Consider the following 25329-nt stretch of genomic DNA (forward strand, 5'->3'; position numbering starts at 1 on the left):
TCAAGCCAGTTTCTTATTATTCTCAGCATTCTGTACGGCGGTGACAAAATCCAGAATAAGCTTTGCTATTTTTCTGGGCCGTTCCACGGTTACAGCGTGCCCGCAATTTTCCAGAATATGTACTTGGGCACCAGAGATTGATTCTGCTAAAATGTCTGCTCCTGAAACATCCAGCAACTAGAGAGAGAAAAAGATAACCAAGAAAAAGTGACTTCCATGATGAATTCAGCAAGATATTCTGAATTGCCTCAGCACCAAATTTGGCTCACAAAGGAACCAATTTGACTGCACAAGGAAACAACTAGGACAAGAAATCTAAAAAAAAAAAAAATGCCACAATTTTCACACTTGTTTTCATAAATGGAGTTCCATAAGGGAGAATATTTGTAGGTCAAGGTTGAAATGAGGGATCCTTGGTGCTCTCTGAGCTTGGTGGTTTTCTTGCAGATGTTTCTTACCAAAAATAGGTAACATCATCAGGGCTAGTCTAGCACTGATGTTTACCCACTGTGGATAATGAAATGTCTGCAAGAAAATCACCAAAATCAGAGAGCACCAAGGACCCCTAATAAAAGGAATTGTTGCTATATCATGGCAATAATTGATATATGAAGTATATTTCATTACTCAAATCTCGTGGCTCAAAAACACTATAGGCTGTTGGAGATAGTCCATGCTTGTTATAGCTTGAGATGGTTAGCAGAAGAAAGACATGGGCTCTGTGCGAGAATTGAGGATTTTAAAGAAAGGTTGCTGGAGACTATGACTGTGTACCACTATATACTTAGGCCCATTCTCATTCAGGCTCATCCAGCTCTTTTCTTCCCTCTATTTTCTTCATATAAAATCAAATTGCAGGAAATCCAATGAGAAGTCAGGGAGACAGGTTGTATAATTTTAAAAGTGATTCTGAGGTAAGGGGGATTGAAACATTTTACTCAATACCATACAGGTGAATTATATATTTCACAAGTGAGGCAACATTATACTAAAAAAAAAAGAGAGAGAATAGTACAGACTGGTCTTGGTTAAAGACCCTAGAGGTAAATTGATGTACCTGATCTTGCTTCCCCCAGATAATCTGTGTTGTAGCTTTGATCTTGCTCATGTTGTCATGGAGGCAAGTCCGTGACTTTTCATCTGTCACTTCTAGAAACACTTTACAGAAGAGAAAAAGAAGTGAGGGGGAAGGAAGCAAATCAGTCCACCCAAAGCAACGTGGAATTCCAATTATGATGAAACAGACTTCAAGATTTTAACCCAGAAAGAAAATAACGGCAACAGACTGCTCTCAATGAGACAGCAGAAACAAGGAAAACAATTACTGAGGTTAGCAGGAAGAGAACCTGCACAGGCAGAGAGACACAAAAGATTTTTCAGACAATTTGCTGACTGGCTTCACAAGACATACTTAACAAGGTCAGTTGAGGAAACAACAGTGCCAGGGTGAGGAGGGTCCCTCAGTTTATGATTTGATGTGTTGGGCAAATCTAGAGAAAATGCTAAGGCTAAAAGGGTTAGGGAACAAACCTAGCCATTCATTCACTGATTAATTCCGGTGCAGCAAAATTACATTTCCTTGGAAAACAAACACAGATGAAACATTTTTTTCTGCGGTTATAACCCAAACCGCTGTTCCCATGGCCATTTCTCTATCTTCTCACAGTCTCAGGTATTCACTCTTAGCTGTACATCATGCATTTCTATACCAATCGAAAAGCAAGGGGGAGGAATTGAAACAGCATGTAAAAAGACTCTTCAACATTTGCAAAGTTTTTAACCTTTGTCTCCCAAAATGAGATATTTACTCAAAGCTAGAACCAAATTACAGTGAAGAAAGGAAGCACACAAGCAATTTGTTAGCAGAGGCTTCCGAAATCAAATGTACTAAAACACTCAATTCAGATTTCTTCTGCCCGGGTCCTCAAAACTAAAGGCTTCTGTTTGGCTATTGTTTTGTTATGCAGCTTCCATCCAGTGTTACTGGATTCTAGTCCTTTAAATATGCAAAGTTTCTTTTTGTAAAAAAAAAAACAACCCTAAAACAGTTTGTAAATTAATTATGAATTATTTTAAATTATAAATTATTATAAATTAATTATAAATTAAACTGTTTTAATTCTTATCAATATTGCTCATAGCCCAATCACAGGGTTGTTGTTGCAGGATAAAAAATAGGAGGGAGCATTATGTATGCCACCTTGATTTCATGTACAAAAAACATGCAAAGCATCCTGTTTTGGCATTGTTTCATTAATGAAAAACAACTAGATTTTTTTTTTCTGGATAAAAATTGATAAATAAATGAATTAGGTGTCCTCAATCAGTCGCATCATCAGAAACTGATGATTTCATCAAGATGACAAAATGCAAATCCAGCCCATGTCATGTACAAAAGGGGCAGAGCAATTTTCCCTTCTGAACCGCTCTGCAGATGTTTTGAGCTGTTTTCAGCTCAAATCAAAGAGGAAATTGTTATAAGGCACTTACATTTTCGGTAAAAGTCATTATGTGGGATCCGAACGTCAACAAGGCCCTGCAGGATCTATGAATATAAAATGAGATATTAAAAAATGAGGCCAGGGCACAACATTCCCTCTTTAAAAAAAAATATTTATGTTGTTCATTTATTCATTTCTAGGAGCTTGCTGGGCATTTGCAGGCAATCTGACTCTTGAACACACAGATTTGCAGTCGGTGTTAAGTAACTAAATTAAGATATAAACTATTTAGAGACTTATGACAGCAAAGGGCTGTGCAGGAAAATGTGGAAAACAGAGGCCTATTATATTACCAGAGAAAATTTAACTAAAAGTTTCACATGCCTGGTAATTAAAAAAGGAAAATCAAGGAAAATCAGAAAGGTAGCTAGGAACAAGAAAAGTCAATCAAGGCTTCATCCATTAAAAAATCATCCCCACATCTTGATTTTATATAATTTTTTTTTAATATAATTTGTGGATCTTGTATAACTCACATATTTAAGTCAGATTTGCATGCCCCTTATAGTGAAGAGTCTAACTTTTAAGTGTTTGCATAGTTCCATTTCTTTTATTTTTATTCTTTTTTAAAAAAAAATTGTCCCTCCAACATAGCACATAACAGGTAATTTTTCTTTCTAGCACCTGTACGGCTGCTAAGTGTTCAGGAAATTAGAATCAATTAGAGGAAAAATGAAATGCCTCTCACAAGTTGCCAAGGGCTGCCAGTTCACAGTAGATTAAGTAAACTGGTATTTCCAGTTGGAATTGGCAAAGGCTTTCCTGTGTGAGCTCTGAAGAAACATTGGGAAAGAAGTCTGTCTCCATTTAAAGCGGCTTCTTATAGCCCTCTGTTCTGTTCCTCATATATGTTATTATCCAAAGAGGAGCAGACCAAGCTTTTAATGTCCTTTGCCAAATCTTTGGCTTACAGTTTAATGATGAAAATTCCATCACTCTTGTGGAATTTGATATCATAGCTGAAACTCCCAGAATGAAAAAGGTGAATAAAAGACTCATAAAGGTATGCTGTTCTCAAGCCTGCTGACATAGAAAGACATAAAATAACATAAATAATTCTATTCTATAGAAATCATACAATAAACTCTCAAAGGGATTCACTGAATATTGCTGAAGTCAAGTGACAAAAATAGGATTATAGGTGGTCCTCAGGTTATGTACATTCATTCAGCAACTATTCAACATTCCAATGGTGCTGAAGAAAATGGGCTTACAATGTCTCCATGAAATTCCAGCCATCATAGCATCCCCACAGTCACAGGATCACAATCTACACACTCGATACAGCATTGCAGTGAGCCATGATCACATGACTGTGATTTCCAACTTTCCCAACATCAATGGGGAAGCTGGCAGGAAGTGGTAAATCATGATCATGTGAGGTCCTTAATGAACTGCATGGTCCTCATTTAATGATGGGAATTTCTAGTTTCTAGTCATTCAAGTGAAACTCGAAAAATTAGAATATCGTGCAAAAGTTCATTTATTTCAGTAATGCAACTTAAAAGGTGAAACTAATATATGAGATAGACTCATTACATGCAAAGCGAGATAGTTCAAGCCTTGATTTGTCATACTTTTGATGATTATGGCTTACAGCTCATGAAAACCCCAAATTCACAATCTCAGAAAATTAGAATATTACATGAAATCAATAAAACAAGGATTGTACATAGACCTCTGAAAAGTATAAGCATGCATATGTACTCAGTACTTGGTTTGGGCCCCTTTTGCATCAATTACTGCCTCAATGCGGCGTGGCATGGATGCTATCAGCCTGTGGCACTGCTGAGGTGTAATGGAAGACCAGGATGCTTCAATAGCGGCCTTCAGCTCTTCTGCATTGTTCGGTCTCATGTCTCTCATCTTTCTCTTGGCAATGCCCCATAGATTCTCTATGGGGTTCAGGTCAGGCGAGTTTGCTGGCCAATCAAGCACAGTAATCCCATGGTCTTTGAACCAGGTTTTGGTACTTTTGGCAATGTGGGCAGGTGCCAAGTCTTGCTGGAAAATGAAGTCAGCATCCCCATAAAGCTCGTCTGCGGAAGGAAGCATGAAGTGCTCCAAAATCTCCTGGTAGATGGCTGTGTTGAGCCTGGACTTAACGAAGCACAGTGGACCAACACCAGCAGATGACATGGCTCCCCAAATCAACACAGACTGTAAAAACTTCACACTGGACTTCAAGCATTTTGCAGTGTGTGCCTCTCCATTTTTCCTCCAGACTCTGGGTCCTTGGTTTCCAAACGAGATGCAAAAGTTGCTCTCATCAGAAAAGAGGACTTTGGACCACTGAGCAACAGACCAGTTCTTTTTGCCTTTAGCCCAGGTAAGACGCTTCTGACGTTGTTTGTTGTTCAGGAGCGGCTTGACAAGAGGAATACGACATTTGAAGCCCATGTCCAGGATCAGTCTGTGTGTGGTGGCTCTTGATGCACTGACTCCAGCCTCAGTCCACTCCTTGTGAAAGTCCCCAACACTTTTGAATGGCCTTTTCCTGACAATCCTCTCCAGGCTGCGGTCATCCCTGCTGCTTGTGCACCTTTTTCTTCCACACTTTTCCCTTCCACATAACTTTCTATTAATGTGCTTTGATACAGCACTTTGGGAACATCCAACTTCTTTTGCAATTACCTTTTGAGGCTTTCCCTCCTTATGGAAGGTGTCAATGATGGTTTTCTGCACAACTGTCAGGTCAGCAGTCTTTCCCATGATTGTGATTCCTACTGAACCAGACTGAGAGACCATTTAAAGGCTCAGGAACACTTCGCAGGTGTTATGGCTTAATTAGCTGATTAGAGTGGGACACCTTGAACCTAGAATATTGAACCTTTTCAGAATATTTTAATTTTCTGAGATTGTGAATTTGGGGTTTTCATGAGCTGTAAGCCATAATCATCAAAAGTATGACAAATCAAGGCTTGAACTATCTCGCTTTGCATGCAATGAGTCTATCTCATATATTAGTTTCACCTTTTAAGTTGCGTTACTGAAATAAATGAACTTTTGCACGATATTCTAATTTTTCGAGTTTCATCTGTAAATAGCAGAGGCTTTAATATTACATTCAAAAATATAAACTTTTTTTTCATTAGAAAATAATTCAATGCTCTTTGCAACTTCTAATCAATGTCAAATTAAGCAACAACTATGGAAGGGGGGGGGAGACTTTGCTTTTTATTGTTTGTATTTTGGGTTTTTATTTTTGTAAGTCACCCAGAATCACTGAGAGCAGGCGGCCATCCAAATTTTCTTAAATAAATAAATAATATAAGCAAGTCTATCTTCGTACATATATGCGTATATGTACATTGATATGAATTTGCTAATTTAATTTACTTTAATCTCAGTATTAACAGTTTTCAGTTTCTATTAAATAGACACCACTGCACTTAATTTTCATTGGTCTCTACAATGTATTATTAGTAGTCTATAATAAAACAACTAATTTGGGGGTGGGGGGAAATTCTAGTTAAAGATATTTTCCTATGATGCCACTCGCTTACTTGACGGGGCACTTTGAAGCGAACATAAGAGCATAGTTTTAACATGTCTGCCATTTCTTCCGGAGTGGAAGGAATCAAAGGAATCTGATCAAAGCAGCCCTTCTTCCTCAGCTCCTTCATTTGTTTTGAAAAGGCAGTTTCTTTGGCACTGTCCACACCTGTAATGAAAGAAGAAAGAAGTACTGTGTGGTAAGATCACAAGCAATAGATTTTATCAATAACCCTGCCAGAGGATTAAATAAAATAAAAGCTGGGGAAAATGAAGAAAAGGAAGAGATAACAAGACAACTCTGACTTATTTTAAGGATTTAGTTGACAATTCAGTTAAATGCATGGAACTACGAAGTCAATTAAAAATATCTCTATTGTTGAATTCAGTGAGCATTTGCGAAGCATCTCCTGCTCTAAATAGTACAGTAGACTAATCCCTCAACATTCTCATCCTAGCCCATCTGGAGGGCACCAGACTGGGAAAGAAAGATCCAGAATGATTCACCTGTGTCTATTTCCACTAAAGAGGGACTGTTCTTGGAAGAGAGAAGATGTGCTCCAAAATGTTTAATTTCTTGATGTCAGATCACAACAAATGATATTCAAACCACAGTTCAACTGTAGCCCTTTAGCCTATGACCAAGTCTACAGCAGGATCCCAAGTTGTGACATAAAATTCAGTAACACACCACTGAAATCTTGAGGCAAGTTATTTCCCTTTCAAAACTACAACAGAAATATGTTAATTTCTGCAACCTTCCCCAACAGTGAGAGTTGTGCAGTCAAATAGGCCATTGAAATTTCTAGAATTTAAAGCCCACATTTTTGGAAGTCATCCAGCTTGGGGAAGAATCCTTCAATAGACTTAACATATTTATTGCACTAAAATGGGGATGAGATGAGAAAATAAATAATAAGAAGGCGGAGGGGGGTGGAAAAGTACATAGGATTTCTTGAACCAAGGACAAAATTAACTGCAAAAAGACTTAAAATCCATTTGTTTCTTCCTAGGATCTATCATGCAAACATAATTTTCTGGATCCCATCCAATTTTACCATTTTACTATGGTACTTTCTCAGAAGTTAGATCTCCTTTGTATCATTCACCTGCAGGAATGCAGTGGCTCACATGGCCCTGGGTTGAAGGTTAACAAGCCTGTGTTCGAGACCCGAATGCTGCTGCGTGGCAGGGTGAGCTCCCATCATTCGCTCCCGCTCCTTGACAGGAATATGAAAGAAGCCCCCCATGGGTTTCCCCGGGCAATAGTGATGTCACTGGCTAATCCTTTCAACCCAAAAGCACCTTAGATGGTGCATCCAACACAAACGGGGGGGGGGGACTCACCTCCAGGGCATATAAGAGTTAAGCAGCAGACTTCTGCGGGATACTGAGCAGCGTAAACACCAGCCACATTTCCACCCATTGAAATTCCAAGCAGATGAAATGGCTTTCGGTTCAGATTGATACATTCAACAAACTGAAAAATTAAAGGAGAGGCCAGGCATCAGCATCCTGCAAATCACAACACAACAGCTGGGGCTTAATCCAAGTTGCTCTCCCTCCTAGTCCAGAATAGGAAGGATTAGGAAAGCTTATTTCAAGATCAGTGTATAGGCAAATAATGACTGGATGCAGAAATTGTTTTAATCTGGGAGCTCTTTTTCAATTAAGAAAGAATTGCTGTTACTTATGAAAAGTTGTGCTGGATCAGGAAGAAGTAAATATCCCCAAAGAGCAAACACTGCAAGTTTTAAAATACCGTAGCAAAATCCTGCTAACTTCGACTTTTGAAATTTCAAGATGTGACTAGCTTCTGACTAGGTAATTTTGGCTGAGAAGCTAAGCAGGTCAGGCCTAGTCTGTACTTGGGTGGGAGACCTCCAGAGAACCCCAAGAACAGTGGACTAAACTGAGAAGTAAAGAAAAACATCTTGGAAGAAAGCACGTGCAAGTCATTTCTGTTCTGTTGCCAAGAAAAGTACAAGAATGTGTTCATAGAGTCACCAGAAGTCATATGTGATTTCAAGGAGGCTATTTAGCGAGGGAGACTTTTAAAAATACCATAAAGATAGTAGGATTCTCATTTTTTGTTAAGACTAATGAGATTCTCTTCCTTCCTCCATCCTCTATGGCATGGGTGTCAAACTCGCTGTGTCACGTTGCTGTCACGTGACGTTTCACGAAGTTTTTTCCATTCACGGAGCTGGGGTGGGCATGGCTTATGCATGACGCATCCGGCCCACGGGCCACCAGTTTGCCAGTGCCATCTGTAGGGTTCAGGATGTTCCATAAAGAAGACCTGATGCTTGAGTCCAGAAGAAGGCGGACTGATGAGCCAGGAGCAAGACTCACTATTCCCAGCAGTTCTTTCCCACCCTGTGGCCCTCCCATTTACCCCATGCCACTGCACCTCACTCTCAAGTCAGAAACCAGCCAAATACTCTACAGAAGTTGGTGTAGGCATTTAAAAGTCAGCTTGCCGTTCCAGAGAGTATGGCAGACTTTAAATACTACACTGTGAATGTTTTGAGAAGGAAACTGTAGGAGACAGCTGGGGATTAATCCAAGTTGCTGTCCTTTCTAGTCCACTGTTCAAAATAGAAGTTTCTTTCTGTCGACTACATAAACATCAATCATACAATGTCCAGTTAGAGTTAGCCACAAACTGAAGTCATAACTACTGTATCATGGTTGCTGTAATCATCCAGGATACACATCCAGTTCCAGTTAAGAAACTCCACGTGGCAGATAAAGAAGGAATATGCAGATTCACCCAAACCATCCAAAACAGTATAATTTATAATTGTAACTTATAGCTGATTTCCAACTAAAGGTAGCTGTGTGTGTGAAGGCCACTTTACAGAGAACACCCGGGGTGGACCACATGGGCCCTTTACCCCTCCACCCTTAAACTCCTATGCCGTCTAGTGATCGCTATTTTTTCTTTCATTAAAAAAATGAAGGAACAGGTATACGGAGGTGGGGGGGGGGGAAGGTGCAGCGTTTCTATTTGATTATTGGTATTTTGTATGGCAAGTAATCTATTTAAAAATAATAAATTCAAAGTGGTGTGACAGGCCAGTGGTGTGGTGCTCAAGTCAAGAGCCACTCTGCTTCCTGCCCCACTGCATGTAAGTATCTCCACTCATTTTCTCTGATAATGACAGTCCCACCCCTTTACTTTACTCTTTACTCTTTACCCTTGTAAAACTCTTCTCGCCAATGCTTCTTGTTGCTTCTCACAATTCTGCTTCCTCGTTTTCCATTCAGGTCGCCATGTCTCCGGACCGGGCTCTGACAGCTGGTCTCTTCCACGCTGGATTCAGGGGGTTCCACCCTCCTTGGTGGAGGATCGCCTTTCACTCCACCATCTCTGGGCTATCCCCTTTCATTCGCTGTCCTCCTCAAGGTTCTGTGTTGCCATTATCGGCTTCCAGACATGGAAAATCGGGCAGGAGAAGTAGAGATTCCAATTCCCTGCACCGCACCAGCCTGACGGTACCCCGGAAGTCCCAATAACATTTCTTTATACAATATACTTATTAACCCCTAATATTTTAATATTATAAATATTGCTCAGTGTTCCACCATATTTTCAATATTTCAATTTTCTATAAACACCAATAAAACCAGTTGTCAATAAGATTTAATCAGTCCCCAAGATTATATTTCTAAGTTCCCTGAATTTATAGTCCTTGAAAACTATATTTTCCAATATATTTTTTACATCCTGCTAATCATAATAATAATACCTTTAGATATACCTAGTCCTAGTCTTCCACCTCCTAATATATTTATGTTTATAATAAATTCTATTATATATCTATGTATGTGCTACTATTTTCCCAATTTTAACTTTCCACTTATTTCTATTAGTTTTCAATATTGTTACTACTGTGTTTCCCCGAAAATAAGACCCGGTCTTATATTTTTTTTGAACCCCGAAATAAGCATTTTTTTTTTAATTTGATTTATATGCCGCCTTCTCCGGAGACTCAGGGCGGCTTACAATGCATTAAGCAATAGCCTTCATTCTTTTGTATATTTATACAAAGTCAGCTTATTGCCCCCACAACTGGGTCCTCAATTTACCTACCTTAGAAAGGATGGAAGGCTGAGTCAACCTTGAGCCTTGGCGAGATTCGAACCTGCAGTAATTGCAGGCAGTTGTTCTTAATAACAGGGTGCTTTAGACCACTGTACTACCAAGGCTCCTTATTTGGCCTTATTTTCAGGGAGGTCTTATTATTTTGCGGCACGTGGAGCAATATGGGGCTCTTCTTGCTGTCTTACCTTATTTCCAGCTCTGTCTTCCTAACCCTAACCAGAGGAAATGGCAGGAACCGGCTGTGCATGCGGTTAAATATTTTCAGGGAGGGCTTATTTTCGGGAAGGGCTTATTTTCACATATGCACTCAAAAGCCCAATTGGTCTTATTATCCTGGGAGGGCTTATTTTCGGGGAAACACGGTATATTGCAAAATATTATATCTCTATCCATCATCTCAGCCTTTTTAAAATTTCACCATATATTGGTTTTTTTGGTGATTCTTTTATGTTTCTCTCTTAGAATCCTATATGTCTTTCTAGCATTTTTACACAGACTGATTGTTCCCTCTGCTTTACCCTTTATCTCCTTCTGCTGCATCTTTTGAATATTCATCCATAATCCTTTCATTATTTTTGAAAGATCTTCCTTTTTTTTCTCTATTCTACTATAAGGTCTTAAAGGATTGTCTATTTGATTTTTAGTATTTATTATTGCTGTTTTTTATCTATTTTTAACTTATTTTTATCTTTTTGTAATTTATTTTGCTTTGTCCCCTCCACCACTCCTCCTAATTTCTCAGCTGTCTTCTGTGTGTTATATTCATCTTTCCCCACCATTTGTTGAGAGCCTCCTACTTTCACGTCTTTATCTTTAAATATTCCCATCAACTTCTTATAATTCTTTGTCACTATTTCTAACATTTTGTTTACAGAACTTTATTGTCTCTTCTGCTGGGTCATTTTGTAACAAATTAATATACCTCTAATATCCCTGTATCCAAATATCTGAAAACTCCAGAAAAAGTCAATTGTTAATAAGATTTGGTCAATCCCCAAGTTATTCCTCCAGGTCCCCTAAATTTCTAATCCTTAAATGCTATAAATTTGTGCTTTTCAATCTTTAGAATTTCCAATTTATGCCTTCCCAATTGTCCAGATTTTAAAGTCTTATTTATCTTTTCTTCTTTTTCTTTTTTTTCATGTGATGTTGATAACCCAAATCCAACTTAACCCACCAAGTTTCTTCAAATCCGCTTTTCAGTGTAGAGTTCCAATGAAGTTTTAGTGTTTAATTAAATTTGCCTTATGAATCTTCAAAAAGCTCAGTAAATATATCCCAGCATCCAAATCGCCTACTAAGATAAAATCAAGGTCAAGTAGCTTTCTAGATGTTATTTACTTTCTCTCTTCACTTTCCTTTGAATTTTACAAGTTGCAGTAACTTTCTTCCACCAGTAGATAACTCTGCTGCTCCCAATTCCAATCTTCCACAGAGGGTAAAAGTCAAAAACAGCTGATTGTCATCCAGTCAAAGGAGTTAGATATAGAATTTAAAAGAGCAATTTCTCCCAATAGTCACTTTTCATAATGTTGTTTGGCTTTTCAAGGCTTTCTATGTTATAAATCATCCTTTAGGTTTTCCTTTTACTTCTGAATGTTTAATCTTCCTCTTTAATTTTTAGTTTTTAATTTTTCTCCATAAATCCAATTGCTGCTTTTTTAACGTTTGGAGATCATTTTTTGGAACTTTTAACTTAGGTTAAATCTCTAAGGTAACAGTTGGGAATTTTCTCACCCAGATTCACTGCTATGTCCACACACCACTCCAGCACAATATCTTAGTGTCCCGGTTGTCCCAGCTTGTGACTGACCAAAAATGGCCATCATCCCTGCTGCAGTTCAGGAGAACTTTCTTTGGATCAATGAAGAAATTGCTGTTTCCTCACAATCAATGAAGCATCTCTCTTTCTTCACCATCCTTCCGGGGTGACTTAACCCTGGTTTCCCAGCAAGCAGTTGCCAGCTGCATTTCAGAGAGTCTGGCAGAGCTCCACTATTTTCTAGCCGTTCTCACCATGAGGTTCTGGCATGTCACAAATTTTGAGCAACCCTAATGTTTGGAAATTGAAAGTTGAAAAACTTGACATGCCCTACATGGTACATGTGTTGGAAAGAGTGACCTTCAATATTGCTCAAGTATGTAATAAACAGCAAAGATACTTTATGACACACAAAATAAAGCCACAATCTCTTCAGAGAAAAAACTTGACAAGACGGAGTCTGGAGTCTGTGCTCTGCTTCTACTTGTACTAAACTCAACTTTAATATAGTTAAACTCTCTTACTTCCCAACAAAGTTCAATGCATAGAGAAAGTATTAGATAGAAAAATCTGTGGTAGCTATCTTCCCCCAAATTTAAAGGAAAACACACCTCCCCATTCATTTTTTATTACTTCAAAACTGGAAGCTCTAAAAAACCAAAAGACTGCAACAATATATGGGACACTTCTGCAGATTTTACCTGGTGTATTCTTTTCACTTGTCCATATATGGAATAGTCATCGAGAGATGACCGAGTGGTACCCTCATGACCTGGCATATCAACACAAATCAAGTGAAGGTTTTTCGGAAGAAACTGTGAAAAACAAACATAAGCAGAAGATATTTTATCATCAAAAGCAAACTTGGGCAACATTTCTGTAGGACCATTATTATAATACAATCCTGGTTTATACATTATATTAAGCCACCACTCATTCAACAATAGTTTATTGCAAATAACTGTAATTGGCTGGGTTTGTACAACAAGCTAAGCCAAAATTAAGCAAAGTATATTTTGGCCTAGCAGAACACAAGAATCTACCCATGGAGTTGAACAGCCTTGTTTTGGCCACAGATTGGCTCAGCACAAAGCATTCTTGTAAAACAGGAAATGGCAGCTCTTTCCCATCATGAAGTTCCATTCTAGGGTTGAGGACCACATGTGGTCCTTTAGTTTCTCCTTTTGTATTGTAAAACATAAAAGTCTTCTTACAAGAGAAAGCACAGTCACAAACTCTTCATCAACCTCAAGTTCTTTATGAGAATCCATGTGCCCAAACATATGGCAGTTTTTAAAACATATTAAGTAGATTTTTTTTTGTCCAACAGCGAAGAGGGTGCATCCTCTTTTCCAGGCTCAACATCATAATTCATTTCCAACTTAGCAAAAACCAGTCACCTGTACCTGAAAGATAGGTATGTGAAAGAATGACCATATTTTCCACAGTCCTAGTAGAATCAAGTGCATTTGCTTAAATACATGGGTGAAGACAGAAAAGATACTTTGGTAGTAACCATTCTAACAAAATGTATATTATCTTAATCCTGGGGTTGATTCATACACTATTTCTGAAAATACAAACTGTTCTAACAGAAATATCAACATTTCATGTTAATTTCAGCCATCCCATTACAAGATGAGATAACAGTATGAACCACATTCAGTACAATGAAAGTCAGCTGCACACACACACACACACACACACACACACAAGGATTAAAGACCCATTGTTCAGGTGACACTTGAATTCCAAGATGAAATTGTTTTAACGTCAAAGAAACAGAGGCATACCTTGATCATAGAAAGCCACATATCTTTGTGAGCCGAGAACCCATGCAGCATGAGGATCGAGGGTTTGTGGCTGGATCTTCCTCGGTAAGAATAGCAAAACTGGTAATCACCACAATGTACGTATTTCACCTGCATGCCCAGGGTTCGACGCCAATACCTAGTAAGGAGGAGGGGGGAAGGCAAAGGAGAAAAATTGTAAAGCAATGAGTTCAGTCCAAGTTTAGTTTTCCTTCTCCTCTTTTCTGCTTTCCATTAATCAAACACTATCCACACACACACACACACCAACATGCCTATATGTTGTTCAAGCAGCATGGTGATAATCCTGGAATTTTAAAAAAAAGGTTTAAAATAAGGAGCTGTTCATTGACATTTATCAAAAATGGTTCCTTTGATGCTGAGAATTTTGTAGGAATATTAACTGTTCTAGAGATTATATAATATATAACAAAAACCTACGACAAGAGAAGAAAGCAAATACTTAGCCTCTATGGGGAGGGAACATATGGTAAGGGTGTGGCTAACTGATGAGGACCAATCAGTCCGAAATAGATCTATATTAGTCTCCCAATAGGCAGCAAAATGCATGCTTGCTGTCTGAAAAAGCCTAGCTCCAATCCAGGAGCTCTCAAGCAGTCGCATTCACGACAAACCAAAAGGGATGCAGTATGCTCCCTCTCACATGCTGGGGTAGACCAGGTGTCTCGATAGAAAAACACTTAATCTCTCCCCTGGCTCAAACTGATGAAGGGAGGAGAACTTGTGGCTCAGAGGTTAATACAATTGCCTAACATGCAGGCAGCCCAAGTTCCAAGTGAGGGTATGGCTAGCTAATGAGAGCTAAATAGCTTGAAGAAGATCTATACTAGTGTCCCTTTATTTCTTTATCAGCGAAATATAAATTGGATAGATCCAGTTACATTGGATATATATATATATATATATATATATATATATATATATATATATATACACACATATATACATATATACATACATACATACATATACATATACATATACATATACATATACATATACATATACATATACATATACATATACATATACATATACATATACATATACATAGTAAGAGCAAACAGTGGTCCACAGAGTGTGTAGCTAATGGAAAAATGATCTGCTTGGGTGGCCACTGGATGCTTCTGTATCTGGAACCTTCAATGCTTTCCTTTCCAGATTTCTCTGCCTGTTGGTTGTTTTTCAGCCCTGAATTCTGGCTTACAGTTCATTTCCTGAGTTAACTCATGCCTTTGGCTCCTTACTACAGTAGTATGCTGGCATGACCTTCTATAGCTTTCCTTTAAACCTTTTGCTAAGTAATCAAATAATTAGAAAAAGATTGTATATATATATATGATTTATTCATTTTATCTAGGATGAGAACGGAGGACATATTAATCATCATATATATTCAATGACTGACTTTTGAAATATTCTAGTATTGAAGAGTGTAATCTTCTTACTACTATTTTAATTTTGCAAATTAGTACTGTAGCCTGGATTCAAACTGTTGGAATACATGTTAGGATGTATTCAGATCCCTGACCTCCGCGCCTTCCATCGTGCTCAGAAGACTCTATTGTTCAATCAAGCCGGCCTGACCGAATAAATTAATTCTAATGGTTTTTAATTTGTTTTAAAGGGGTTTTAGCTAAGGGTTTTAATAACGGCCAAATTGTTTTAATTTATTTTAACGGTTTTTTTAATTTTTGTGATGGGTTTGTTTTAATATGGCTGTACACCGCCCTGAGTCCTTCGGGAGAAGAGCGGTATAGAAATGTAATAAAATCAAAATAAAATCAAAAATAAATGGGTAGATCCAGTGGTGGGATTCTACTTTGGTAGAACCAGTTGTTAAGTAGTTAAGCCAGTGGTTCCCAAAGTGGGAGGTACCATGCCTTAGGGGGGCGGTAAGAGGCAAGGGGGACGGCAGGGGGCGTTAGAGGCAAAAGGGGGTGACAGGGGGTGCTAAGTGGCCTGTGCCTCACAGCAGTTACCTCCTTGCAAGCAAAACTCCTTTCAGCTTCAGCATAGGCTAATTAGCCCGTTGATTAGATCTGCCTCCCGACTCTCAGCTGATTTGCTCTCAGCTGTTTTGTGCAGGGCTCTGCTGCTTGCTTGCAAACAGTGCTGGAGCAGATTTTTTTTTTCCCCTAGCTATGCTGAAAAACAAAACTGAAAGTAAAGCAGGCTGTTGGCTTTGCTGTTTGCTGCAACGTTGGAAAATTAGGCAGAGGCAGATTTCTTTTCTTTTTCCTCACCAAAAAAGGTAGGTGCAAAGTAACAATGGGAAATTTAGGGCAAAAGAGGAGAGTTCAAGATTTTAAAACACAAAAGAAAAAAAGCTCTATTTAACTAGGGAATTGTAATAATTGAGATAGTATTAATTGTATATTGTGTTGAAAGCAGAAATGGTTAAATTGTGGTTTGGAGGAATATATAGGGGAAATTATTTGGTTTATTATTATTGATAAATATAATTAATTGATTTGTAAGAAATTGGATTGCATGGAAATAATTGGAATATTTATGTTCATATTGATTAATATACAAAAAAGATAGTTATATAACTAATTGATTTATATTAAAATGTTGAATTTGTATTAAACAACTGTAATATTACATAATTAACTAATGTGAGGATGGATATAAAAATAGATGACAATGGGAAGGGGTATAATATAGAATAGAAGGGAGAAATTGAATTTGATTAAGATTAGAGATGAGGATGAAGGGTAATATTGGTTTTTTTAAAAAATAGATGAGGAATAAATATGGCAAAAAGGAAATATAGCAATTGTAAATTTAATTGAAATGACTAAATACTGTTTAAATTTGTGAACCGGCCAAATACTCTGTAAGAAAATGTAATGTAAGAAAATACATTGTATGTTTGTATGTGTGTTTCTAATTATTGCTATTTATTCATATTTGTTCTCTTTTATTCTTTAAAGTTTAACAATTCATTCTTTATCTTAATATCTTTGTATTTGTTTGGGGTTGCCTTTCTTCCCTTTCATCTTTTTTATTGAGGACCCAGATTGTGGGGGCAATAAACTGACTTTGTATAAAATGTACAAAGGTATGAAGGCTATTGCTTAACGCATTGTAACCCACTCTGAGTCTCTGGAGAAGGGCAGCATATAAATCAATTTTTTTAAAAAAATTGTACAGCAATCTTTCTCCTCAAACCTACCACCTCTCTCTTTTCTTTCCTTCTTACTTTCTCTTCCCCCCTTCTTCTCCTCCCTACTTCCTCTTCCTTTCTCCTTCTCCTCCTCTCTTCCTCCCTCTTTTACCCTCACCCCTACTCTAATTTCCCTTCCCTTCCTTCCTCCCTTCTCTTCCTTCCCTCTCTCTCCTTCCTTCTTCCATCTCTCTTCTCCTTCCTTCATCCCTCTCTATTGCTGAATCCTTTTGTGCATATGGATTACTCAGAGGGCTGAAAAAGTTATTTTTGACTGGTCCTTGCACTTTTGACCACTCCTCGAATTTACGACTGTCCTCACATTTTACGTTTTTTGTCCTATCTTGTCACCATGGTGAGGAGAAGCAGTTGTGAAATGAGTGACATGGTTGTTAAGAATGCTGCACGGGCATAAATGTGAGGATGGTAATAAGTGTGAGGACCAGTCAAAAGTGCGAGGACCTGTCAGAAATGACTTTTTTCAGCCCTCTGAGTAGTCCCTATACACATAGCCATGGCCACCCGGTCACATGACCAGCTAGCCACGCCCACCCAGTCACATGACCTCCAAGCCACGCCCACAAAATAAGCCACGCCCACAGAACCGGTAGTAAAAAAAATTAGAACCCACCCCTGCTCTGCTACCATTTCCACATAATAAAACAGATTTTCTAACACAAACTCACTTAGGTCATGTTTATTCAGATACAAACGAGACAGAGCTAAAGTACTTTTGATTTACACTTTAAAAGAGAGTTAAAATAGCTGCTTCCTATCTACATTGCAGCACATTAGCAAAATATTAATCACTAGATATGTCAGCAAATTTTTTAAAGTACTTTTTTGTAACATGCCTTGTTATGGAGCTCTTTTCCTTTGCTATCCTTTTGTTCTGCTGACATTAAACCCCTATGCTGGTTTAGAAATTCTTTTAAGTTTCTAAGAAATAGAACTGGGTAGGCAAAAGGTAGGGTAGCAGAGATGCTTAGATAGCAAAGTAACAAAAAATAAAAACAAATGGACTTTTGCGGAATAACTAAAATAAGGATTTTAAATAGTTGTCTATCTCTTGTCAATATTAACCTACTTGAGTGCTAAAAATACCCCTAACCTGGCAGGGGGAAATATTCCGAACCTGGAACTCCAAGGTTGACTAAAAAAAGAAGATGGGTCAAAAAGGCAAGATGGGGTCCATGGCCCCACTATTGTAGCCCTGCCCCTTTTATATGTGCATTGTGCATGCAATGTGTGTATTTTAAAAAACCAATACAGGGCTTTAATCTTATAGATATCTTATCTTATCAAGATATCTTTTGCCCGCACCCCCCCACCCTCCCACCCCTCGACCATTGAAGATACCCTATTAAAACTCTGAGCCTTCCTCAACTCTCATCTTCCACTTAGGCAGCCCAGATACCTCTCCACAGTTCACTCCTCCAACTGGAATATAAAGGCTAGTATTCCCAGCCTTTAATTGGCAGCTCTACTACCTAGTCATCTCACACTAGTCCTTGCAGTGGCCGTTAGATTAACCAATATCTCAAAGGGCCACTATAAAGCTGTTTAGAGGGTAAATCAGTAGGAATCTCAACTCACTGTTTCCAAATCCCAATCAAATACTATCCACCAGAACCAGGGTGGATAAAAATCAATGATTTTTTTAAAAAAATCAGATTTTTTGATTTAAATCGGATTTTTTTTTATTTAAATCAGATTTTTTTAAATAAAATGCTTTTTGAGGAAAATATATTACCATCCAAAGGTTATGCCATCATGAAATAAAGATTAGTTTTTTAATTATGTAGAATAAGGCTGTATATGTTTAATTTTTTTTGGTAAATAAATTCCATTAATCCATTCACAATGTCATGCTCTTCCAGAGGTTTTTGTAAGATTATTGGGCAGTTTCTCTGCCTACAAGATATTATCACAGATGCTTGGTTTACTTTTGTAGTTCTCAAAACTGAATTTAACTCGGCAGAGATCACATGCCTCTTCTTCACAACAAAAATGTTATAACATGAACAGAGTTGAGAAAAAGACCTTAATCCTATTGTTCTACAAACCTATGAATACAGAATCAACCCCTTCAGTGCTAAGTTTCAAGAAGTTCAGTGAATAGAATAGAAACAATATTTTTCTGATTGTTTGAAGTGGTATAGATCTGCACAAGAAGAAAATGAAACTAAGTGTGAGGAGGAAGGGGCAAGCAGACAAGCAGTACAAAATGAAAGTGAAACTTTCTGAGCACAATACTGCACAGCCACAGACAGACAAGTCTTTGGATCTTTTTGTGTGTATGACCTGAGGTTTATCACATTCTTTCCTTGGAGGAAAAAACCTATAATAGCAGCAGGCCATAAAAGAGACCCAGTTTGGCAATATTTTAATGAAGTTCCTTTACCTATCAGTAAGGCAGGCATGCGTGCAAACTGCAAACACTGCAACAAAGAAATGCAAGGCCTGGTGGCCCGAATGAGGCAACATCATGAGAAGTGCTGTGATGAAGATGACCAAAGAAACTCATTTGAACAGGCAGGATCTTCAGGTTGGTAAACATTTTTATTGAATCATATTTCTAAAGACTGCCTTGAACTATCATGTTTGAGCAAAATTATATTTCTTATTATTACTGCATGTTACTGTCATTTGGTACAGTTATGAAGAAAAGCAAATATTCCTTTTGGGGCAGTGCTGTGTACAATAAGCAGAAATTGTATAAACAATAAAATAACAGCATTGACTTTTTTGTTTAGGGGAATTCATGGATTCTGGAAACTATCCACCTTCAAGATCACCATCCTCCTGTTCTACAGTTTCAGAGTTATCCATCCAGGATAGTGTTTCATTAGCATCATCATCATCATCATCAGACACCCACAGCCACATATCACTATCACCTAAAAGAAAGAAAAAACCCTTCCCTCCTGGAACCACCATAGATAAGTTTTGATAAAAACTAGCAGATTAGAAAAAGAGTTAATTGATGAAAAAATTGCCCAGTTTGTTTATTCAACGAACTCTTCTTTCCGTCTGACTGAGAACCCATATTTCATTAATATGGTTCAATCACTGAGACAGTCCACCCAGCAGAGCAGATGTTGCAGGGAAACTGCTGGATAAAGTGTATGACAGAGAAATGGAGCAATGTGCAACAGCTCTGGAGGGTAAAATTGTTAACCTAAGTATTGATGGGTGGAGTAATGTCCACAATGATCCTATTGTATGTGCTTGTATAACAACAGAAGAAGGGAAAGTCTTCCTTGCACAAACAATTGATACGTCAGGAAATGCACACACAGCAGAATACTTCCAAGAAGTGGCAGTAAAAGCTATAATAACATGTGAACAAAAATTCAAATGTCTAGTATGCAGTTTGGTCACAGACAATGCTGCAAATGTATCCAAGATGAGAAGAAATTTAGAAGAGCAGGAAGGGAATACAAAGCTAATAACATATGGTTGCAGTGCTCATTTGCTGCACCTCTTAGCCAAAGACTTAAGTGTTCCAGAAATAAAGACTAACGTTGTTGAAATTGCTAAATACTTCCGTAACAATCATTTTGCTGCAGCACCTCTGAAAAGGATGGGTGGAACCAAGCTAACGCTCCCACAGGATGTTAGGTGGAACTCTGTGGTGGACTATTTTGAGCAGTATATCAAGAACTGGCCTATTCTGATGACAGTTTGTGAAGAAAATCGAGATAAAATAGATGGCACTGTCACGGCCAAAATCCTCAACATTGGGTTTAAGAGAAATGTTAAACATATGCTGAGCATCCTGAAACCCATCTCTGAAGCTTTAAACAAAATACAGAAAAATAGCTGTTTTATTGCTGATGCTGTTGAAATTTGGAAGGAACTGAGTGAACACTTAAAAACGGAACTACACATGGACAGAATTAAATTACAAGCATTAAAAAAACGAATGGGACAAGTACTGTCTCCAGCTTATTTTTTGGCAAATATTGTCAATATCCAGTATCAGGGTCAAAACTTAAGTGCTGAGGAAGAGGAGTTAGCTATGACATGGATATCCAGCAATCATCCATCTGTAATGCCAACTACAATAAACTTCAAAGCTAAGGGGGAACCATTCAACAAATATATGTTTGCTGAAGATATTTTAATGAAAGTCACACCAGTGAACTGGTGGAAGTCACTTAAGCACTTGGATTTAGAAACTGTTCAAGTAATGATTTCACTTTTAACAGCAGTAGCTTCTTCTGCAGGCGTTGAAAGAATATTCTCTTCCTTTGGACTCATTCATTCTAAATTAAGAAATCGTTTGGGACCTGATAAAGCAGAAAAGCTTGTTTTTCTTTTCCAGATTATGAACAAAGAAGAAGATGAAGATGACGAGTGAGCTATAGAGGACAGTAGTTTTTCATGTGTAGGCTGGGCTGACAGTCTAAATTTCTTAAAATATATATATTTTGTTTAGCCAAATTAGTTAACAAACATGGATGTTTGTTTAAGCAAATAACATATGCTGTAATGTTATTGTTTCAGTTGAATAAATCTATTTAAATTGTTATTATTTTTCTCCTTCCTAAGTACAACAGAAAAGTTGTCCAAATATGAATGATTAACCTATTAAACTGGGGATAAAAAAACTAATATGAAAAGTTGTTATTCTAAAAATCTTCATCTACTTGCATATTAAAGTTATACCAGCAAGAATTAGTCTTTATGTAGAAAACTATTATTTAAATCAAGCCTTACTGACTAGTGATTTAAATCGTGATTTAAATCGTGATTTAAATCAGTTTGATTTAAATCAAATCCACCCTGACCAGAACTGACTAATCTCTAGGATTCCACAGGCAGTTTAAGATATATCTGATAGGACTGCCGTTAAATGAAAGTGGGATCCAAAGGATTGAGTTTGCCTAAGGCATATGACCTCCATCACTTTTTGTACCATGAAGGTCCTGCTTTGAGGTTTTTGACATTATGTTCTGAGTCCAAAAGTTCTTCTTTACACAAGGGACAATTTGTTCCTATATCAATATTTTTAGAAAGATGTTCCAAATCAACATTTTACTCAGGGCCTGCAGATGAACTAGCAATATACAGGACAGACTAACTGTCCAAAGGTGACATTATCTCTTGCACAGTATCACTACCAGCTGCAGCAGCCACTGGGAAACATTGAAGAATGAGGACCAAAATGTGGGCGAAAAAATAGAAGGAAAAAACTCAAGCCAACTCATCAGGTATCTCGCTGAGAAACCATCTACCTCAAACACAGTGGGAATGCTGGGGGAGGCAGAGAGAAAACATCTATTTTCCTTAGGTTCCTGAGCATTCCCCATCTGTATAAATTAAAGATTGACCCACATATCTTAAATATTGTTCATAGGTGCAGGTCCTACACTGCAACAGGTTTTCCCTAACCTAGTGTTTTCAAGAATAACAGATTACAATTCTTAGATTTCCTGGCTGGAAACTCCCAAGAATTTTCCCCACATATCTGGAAGCCACTATTAAATTTTGATAGGACACAAACACATCTGCCTTTGTAGGATGAGGAGAAGGATGATGGTATTGTCACTGAACATTTCTGCCTTGAATTTCACTTGATTGTCGAAGGGCACCCAAACCAGGGCAATCAGTCCAGGAATTGAATTTTTCCAGCCCAAAGAATAAACATGGGCATACATTCGCTTTCACCCAGTCTCCAGATGAAGTGACTAAGATAAAGAAACCTATAATCCACAGATCAGTTTTGCAATTTATTCTTAAAACTCTATCTTTAATTGTTTCCAATTAGGAAAATGTTTCAAATCTGACTAAAACGGGAATTTCAATGCCCTTGAATTTGTGGGGATAAAGCAGAAGAATCAGCATTTTGTGACTGTGTGTATTTCCATGGCGAATTCGTGTCTATTTCCATGGTGAATCATGGCAAAGACAAAGCAGCTGTTTAGATTTCTTTTGACATAATTGTCAAGATCAAGTCTCAATCACAGTAGAGCAAAAGGGGGAGCTGGAAACAATGCCAAATAAAACAAAACCCAACTGCAGGTCTCTTATTGGCAATCTCTACATGTTTACTTCTACAGAACATTTAGATGAATTGGCAGGTGTTACAAGTACTGGCTGTTATTTATAATTCCCAAATGCCCCTCCGTGCATCATACATTTGTACCCATGTCTATTTACCTTTTAGGTCAGGAGCCATATACAGCCTTACAGCCCCAACTCCTGAACAAGCTGCTGGATCCAGGCAATGCAATTAGGTAAGCACCAAAACATCTATTTTATTAAAATTGATTAAAACATCCCAATGCTTCCAAATATGAAGCACAGACTTCCAGTCCCCTTCCTCCATCAATCCAGCCTACCCCCTGGTTTAAAGATCTGGGCAACCACAAAGAAAAAAGGCAGCTCCCAGACACAATTACTTTCTGCAGTGGATGGGGGGGCGGGGGGGAGCACAAAAAAAGGCAAGACAATATATTGCATAACCCTGGACTGAATGCAGACTTGGTGTTCTAAAAATAGGCCCACTAAAATTGGAGAGATACAAATTAATCATGCCCACCTTAAGCCTATTAATTTCAGTAAATCTATCTAGATATTATTAAGTCTGGATTCAACCTGGTACTGGGGGTTAATAATGCATTTACAGTGAAGCTATCCAATTTCCCAGATAGCCATATTCCAGAGAATGTGTTAATTTTGAGCTGTTTGTTCTTTTCTGATGGAAGAGCAGAAAATCTGTGCACCAACCAACAATGAAGAAAAAAAAGACAAAAATCAGCTATTGATGATATACAGTCCAGCAGGAATTGTTCCAAAGGGAAGACTCAACCAGGCACAAGAGAATCCCATAATGGTCACAGCAGCATTATGCTGATGAGTGTTACATATGTGAGAAGGAAAACCAATTACCTTGTTCTATTCCATGCTTGACAGTTAAGATAGCCCTTTTCCCCTTGTTCACAGGGGAACATGTCCTTCACTTTCCCTCTCATGTTCCTTTGTCAATAATTCTCCTTGTGCTAAGATCATCAAAGATGATATTCTTATCCCACCTAACTTTTATTTATGCTTAATCATTTAAAGTAGCTTGTGGATGGCTCCATTTGGTAAAGAATTGTCCCCATTCAAGGAAATAAGCTTTCGACATCTTTACTCACGGGGATCTAGTTTCCTAAATCAGACAAAGTAACCTAGGTAATAATCTACTGCCTAGCAACCAAAACTAAATACATGCATTGCTACTTAGATACATGCTGTTAAGAGAATTCTGTATTATACTAACTGAGCATTAACAGTAACAACAATTTTACAGGAGATTAAAATATTCTAGCACCCTGTTATTTATTATGCATGCATACAGACCTAGTTGTAAAATAATTGTCTACCCCGACCTCAGATAAGCCACAGCTGAGTGGAAGAATGCTATTCTGCTTGGCAAGGGTGCTTCATTCAATCCTGAACAACTTGAGATAAAAGAATTTTAGGGTCAGGTGGTAGAGGAGACCTCTGCCTGAAATCCTTGAATATTACTGGTTTATCATAATAATATGGACCATTAAATGATCACAACACCCAATCTCATATAAGACATCTTCCAGCAATGGTATTTTACACAGAGATCAACTCTACAAAGAGCAGTGGATGCATGTCACTGATTATGTTATGTTGTTTTTTTTATAGTCCAGCCTTAATTATTTTTATAAATAACTCAAGGCAAAGAACGTACTTATTATTCCTTCCACCTCTCATTTTCCCCACAACAACAACCATATGACATGGGTTGGAATGAGAGTGACTGGCCTAGCTGATGTTAGGCATAAGATCGTATTTTCTCATCATGCCTAGAAGAAACTGACTTTAAGTGAATCTATGATTCAGACTTTTCAAAAACACTGCCTAACTAGGCTAATTTCAACATCTAGGTAATTGGTATCTTACAACATTGCTTCTCAATCTCAGCACTTTTAATCTGTTTAATTCAATTCCCAGAACTCCCCAACCAACATGAGCTTCACACATCTTAAAGTTGTGAAACATTTTTCAATGTTCATTAATGAACAGTTTGGAGGAGAAAGGACATCATGTTCCAAAAGGATTTAATCTTTAATATTTACACTAGGTTCTTTCTTCTTCCCACCACAGGAACATCATGTTACATCTGGCATCATTCAGCAACCTCCAGTTTAGAATTTGCAGTGCCAAGAAAGCAGGTATAACAAGGTGGAAAGCAAGAACTCTTTTTGGAAGAAATGTAGCTTTCTTCATTTTAATTAAGCAAATGCCAGGCACTGCATATTTTTCTATAATAGCAACAGAAACTGATGCCAAGCAAAATGAAAAGCTTACCAGTAATATATTTTGATCAGTGCTGAAGGCCACAGGAGGAAGGAGGCCACAAATGCCAAAATGGGAATGGCCAAAGTGCCTCCAGCGATTACAAACATGTTTAACACATCAAGATCCAT

At 37.9% G+C, this 25329-nt stretch overlaps 1 protein-coding gene across 1 annotated transcript; it reads right to left on the minus strand.

Annotated features, from left to right (window-relative positions):
* Positions 1-25329, minus strand: ABHD6 (abhydrolase domain containing 6, acylglycerol lipase). Its single transcript, XM_070933625.1, has 8 exons — positions 25211-25329; positions 13663-13819; positions 12571-12684; positions 7344-7476; positions 6008-6165; positions 2491-2545; positions 1058-1158; positions 1-177 (listed from the first exon to the last, which is right to left on the minus strand). The coding sequence occupies exons 1-8, from the start codon at positions 25327-25329 to the stop codon at positions 1-3; spliced, it is 1014 nt and encodes a 337-aa protein (XP_070789726.1).

Source organism: Pituophis catenifer, unplaced genomic scaffold, assembly GCF_029215685.1.
Source record: "Pituophis catenifer annectens isolate HBS135680 unplaced genomic scaffold, rPitCat1.0.hap2 SCAF_2, whole genome shotgun sequence".
Classification (NCBI taxonomy): domain Eukaryota; kingdom Metazoa; phylum Chordata; class Lepidosauria; order Squamata; family Colubridae; genus Pituophis; species Pituophis catenifer.

What these genes read in the sequence shown, in the direction of transcription:
- ABHD6 (XM_070933625.1), bottom strand. Translation starts at nt 25,329, where the DNA reads ATGGATCTTGATGTGTTAAACATGTTTGTAATCGCTGGAGGCACTTTG. An exon ending in AACTCTTATATGCCCTGGAG is followed by an intron (nt 6,166 to 7,343) that starts GTGAGTCCCCCC and finishes CTTTCATTACAG; the next exon opens with GTGTGGACAGTGCCAAAGAA. An exon ending in TCTGGGGGAAGCAAGATCAG is followed by an intron (nt 178 to 1,057) that starts GTACATCAATTT and finishes TTCTCTCTCTAG; the next exon opens with TTGCTGGATGTTTCAGGAGC.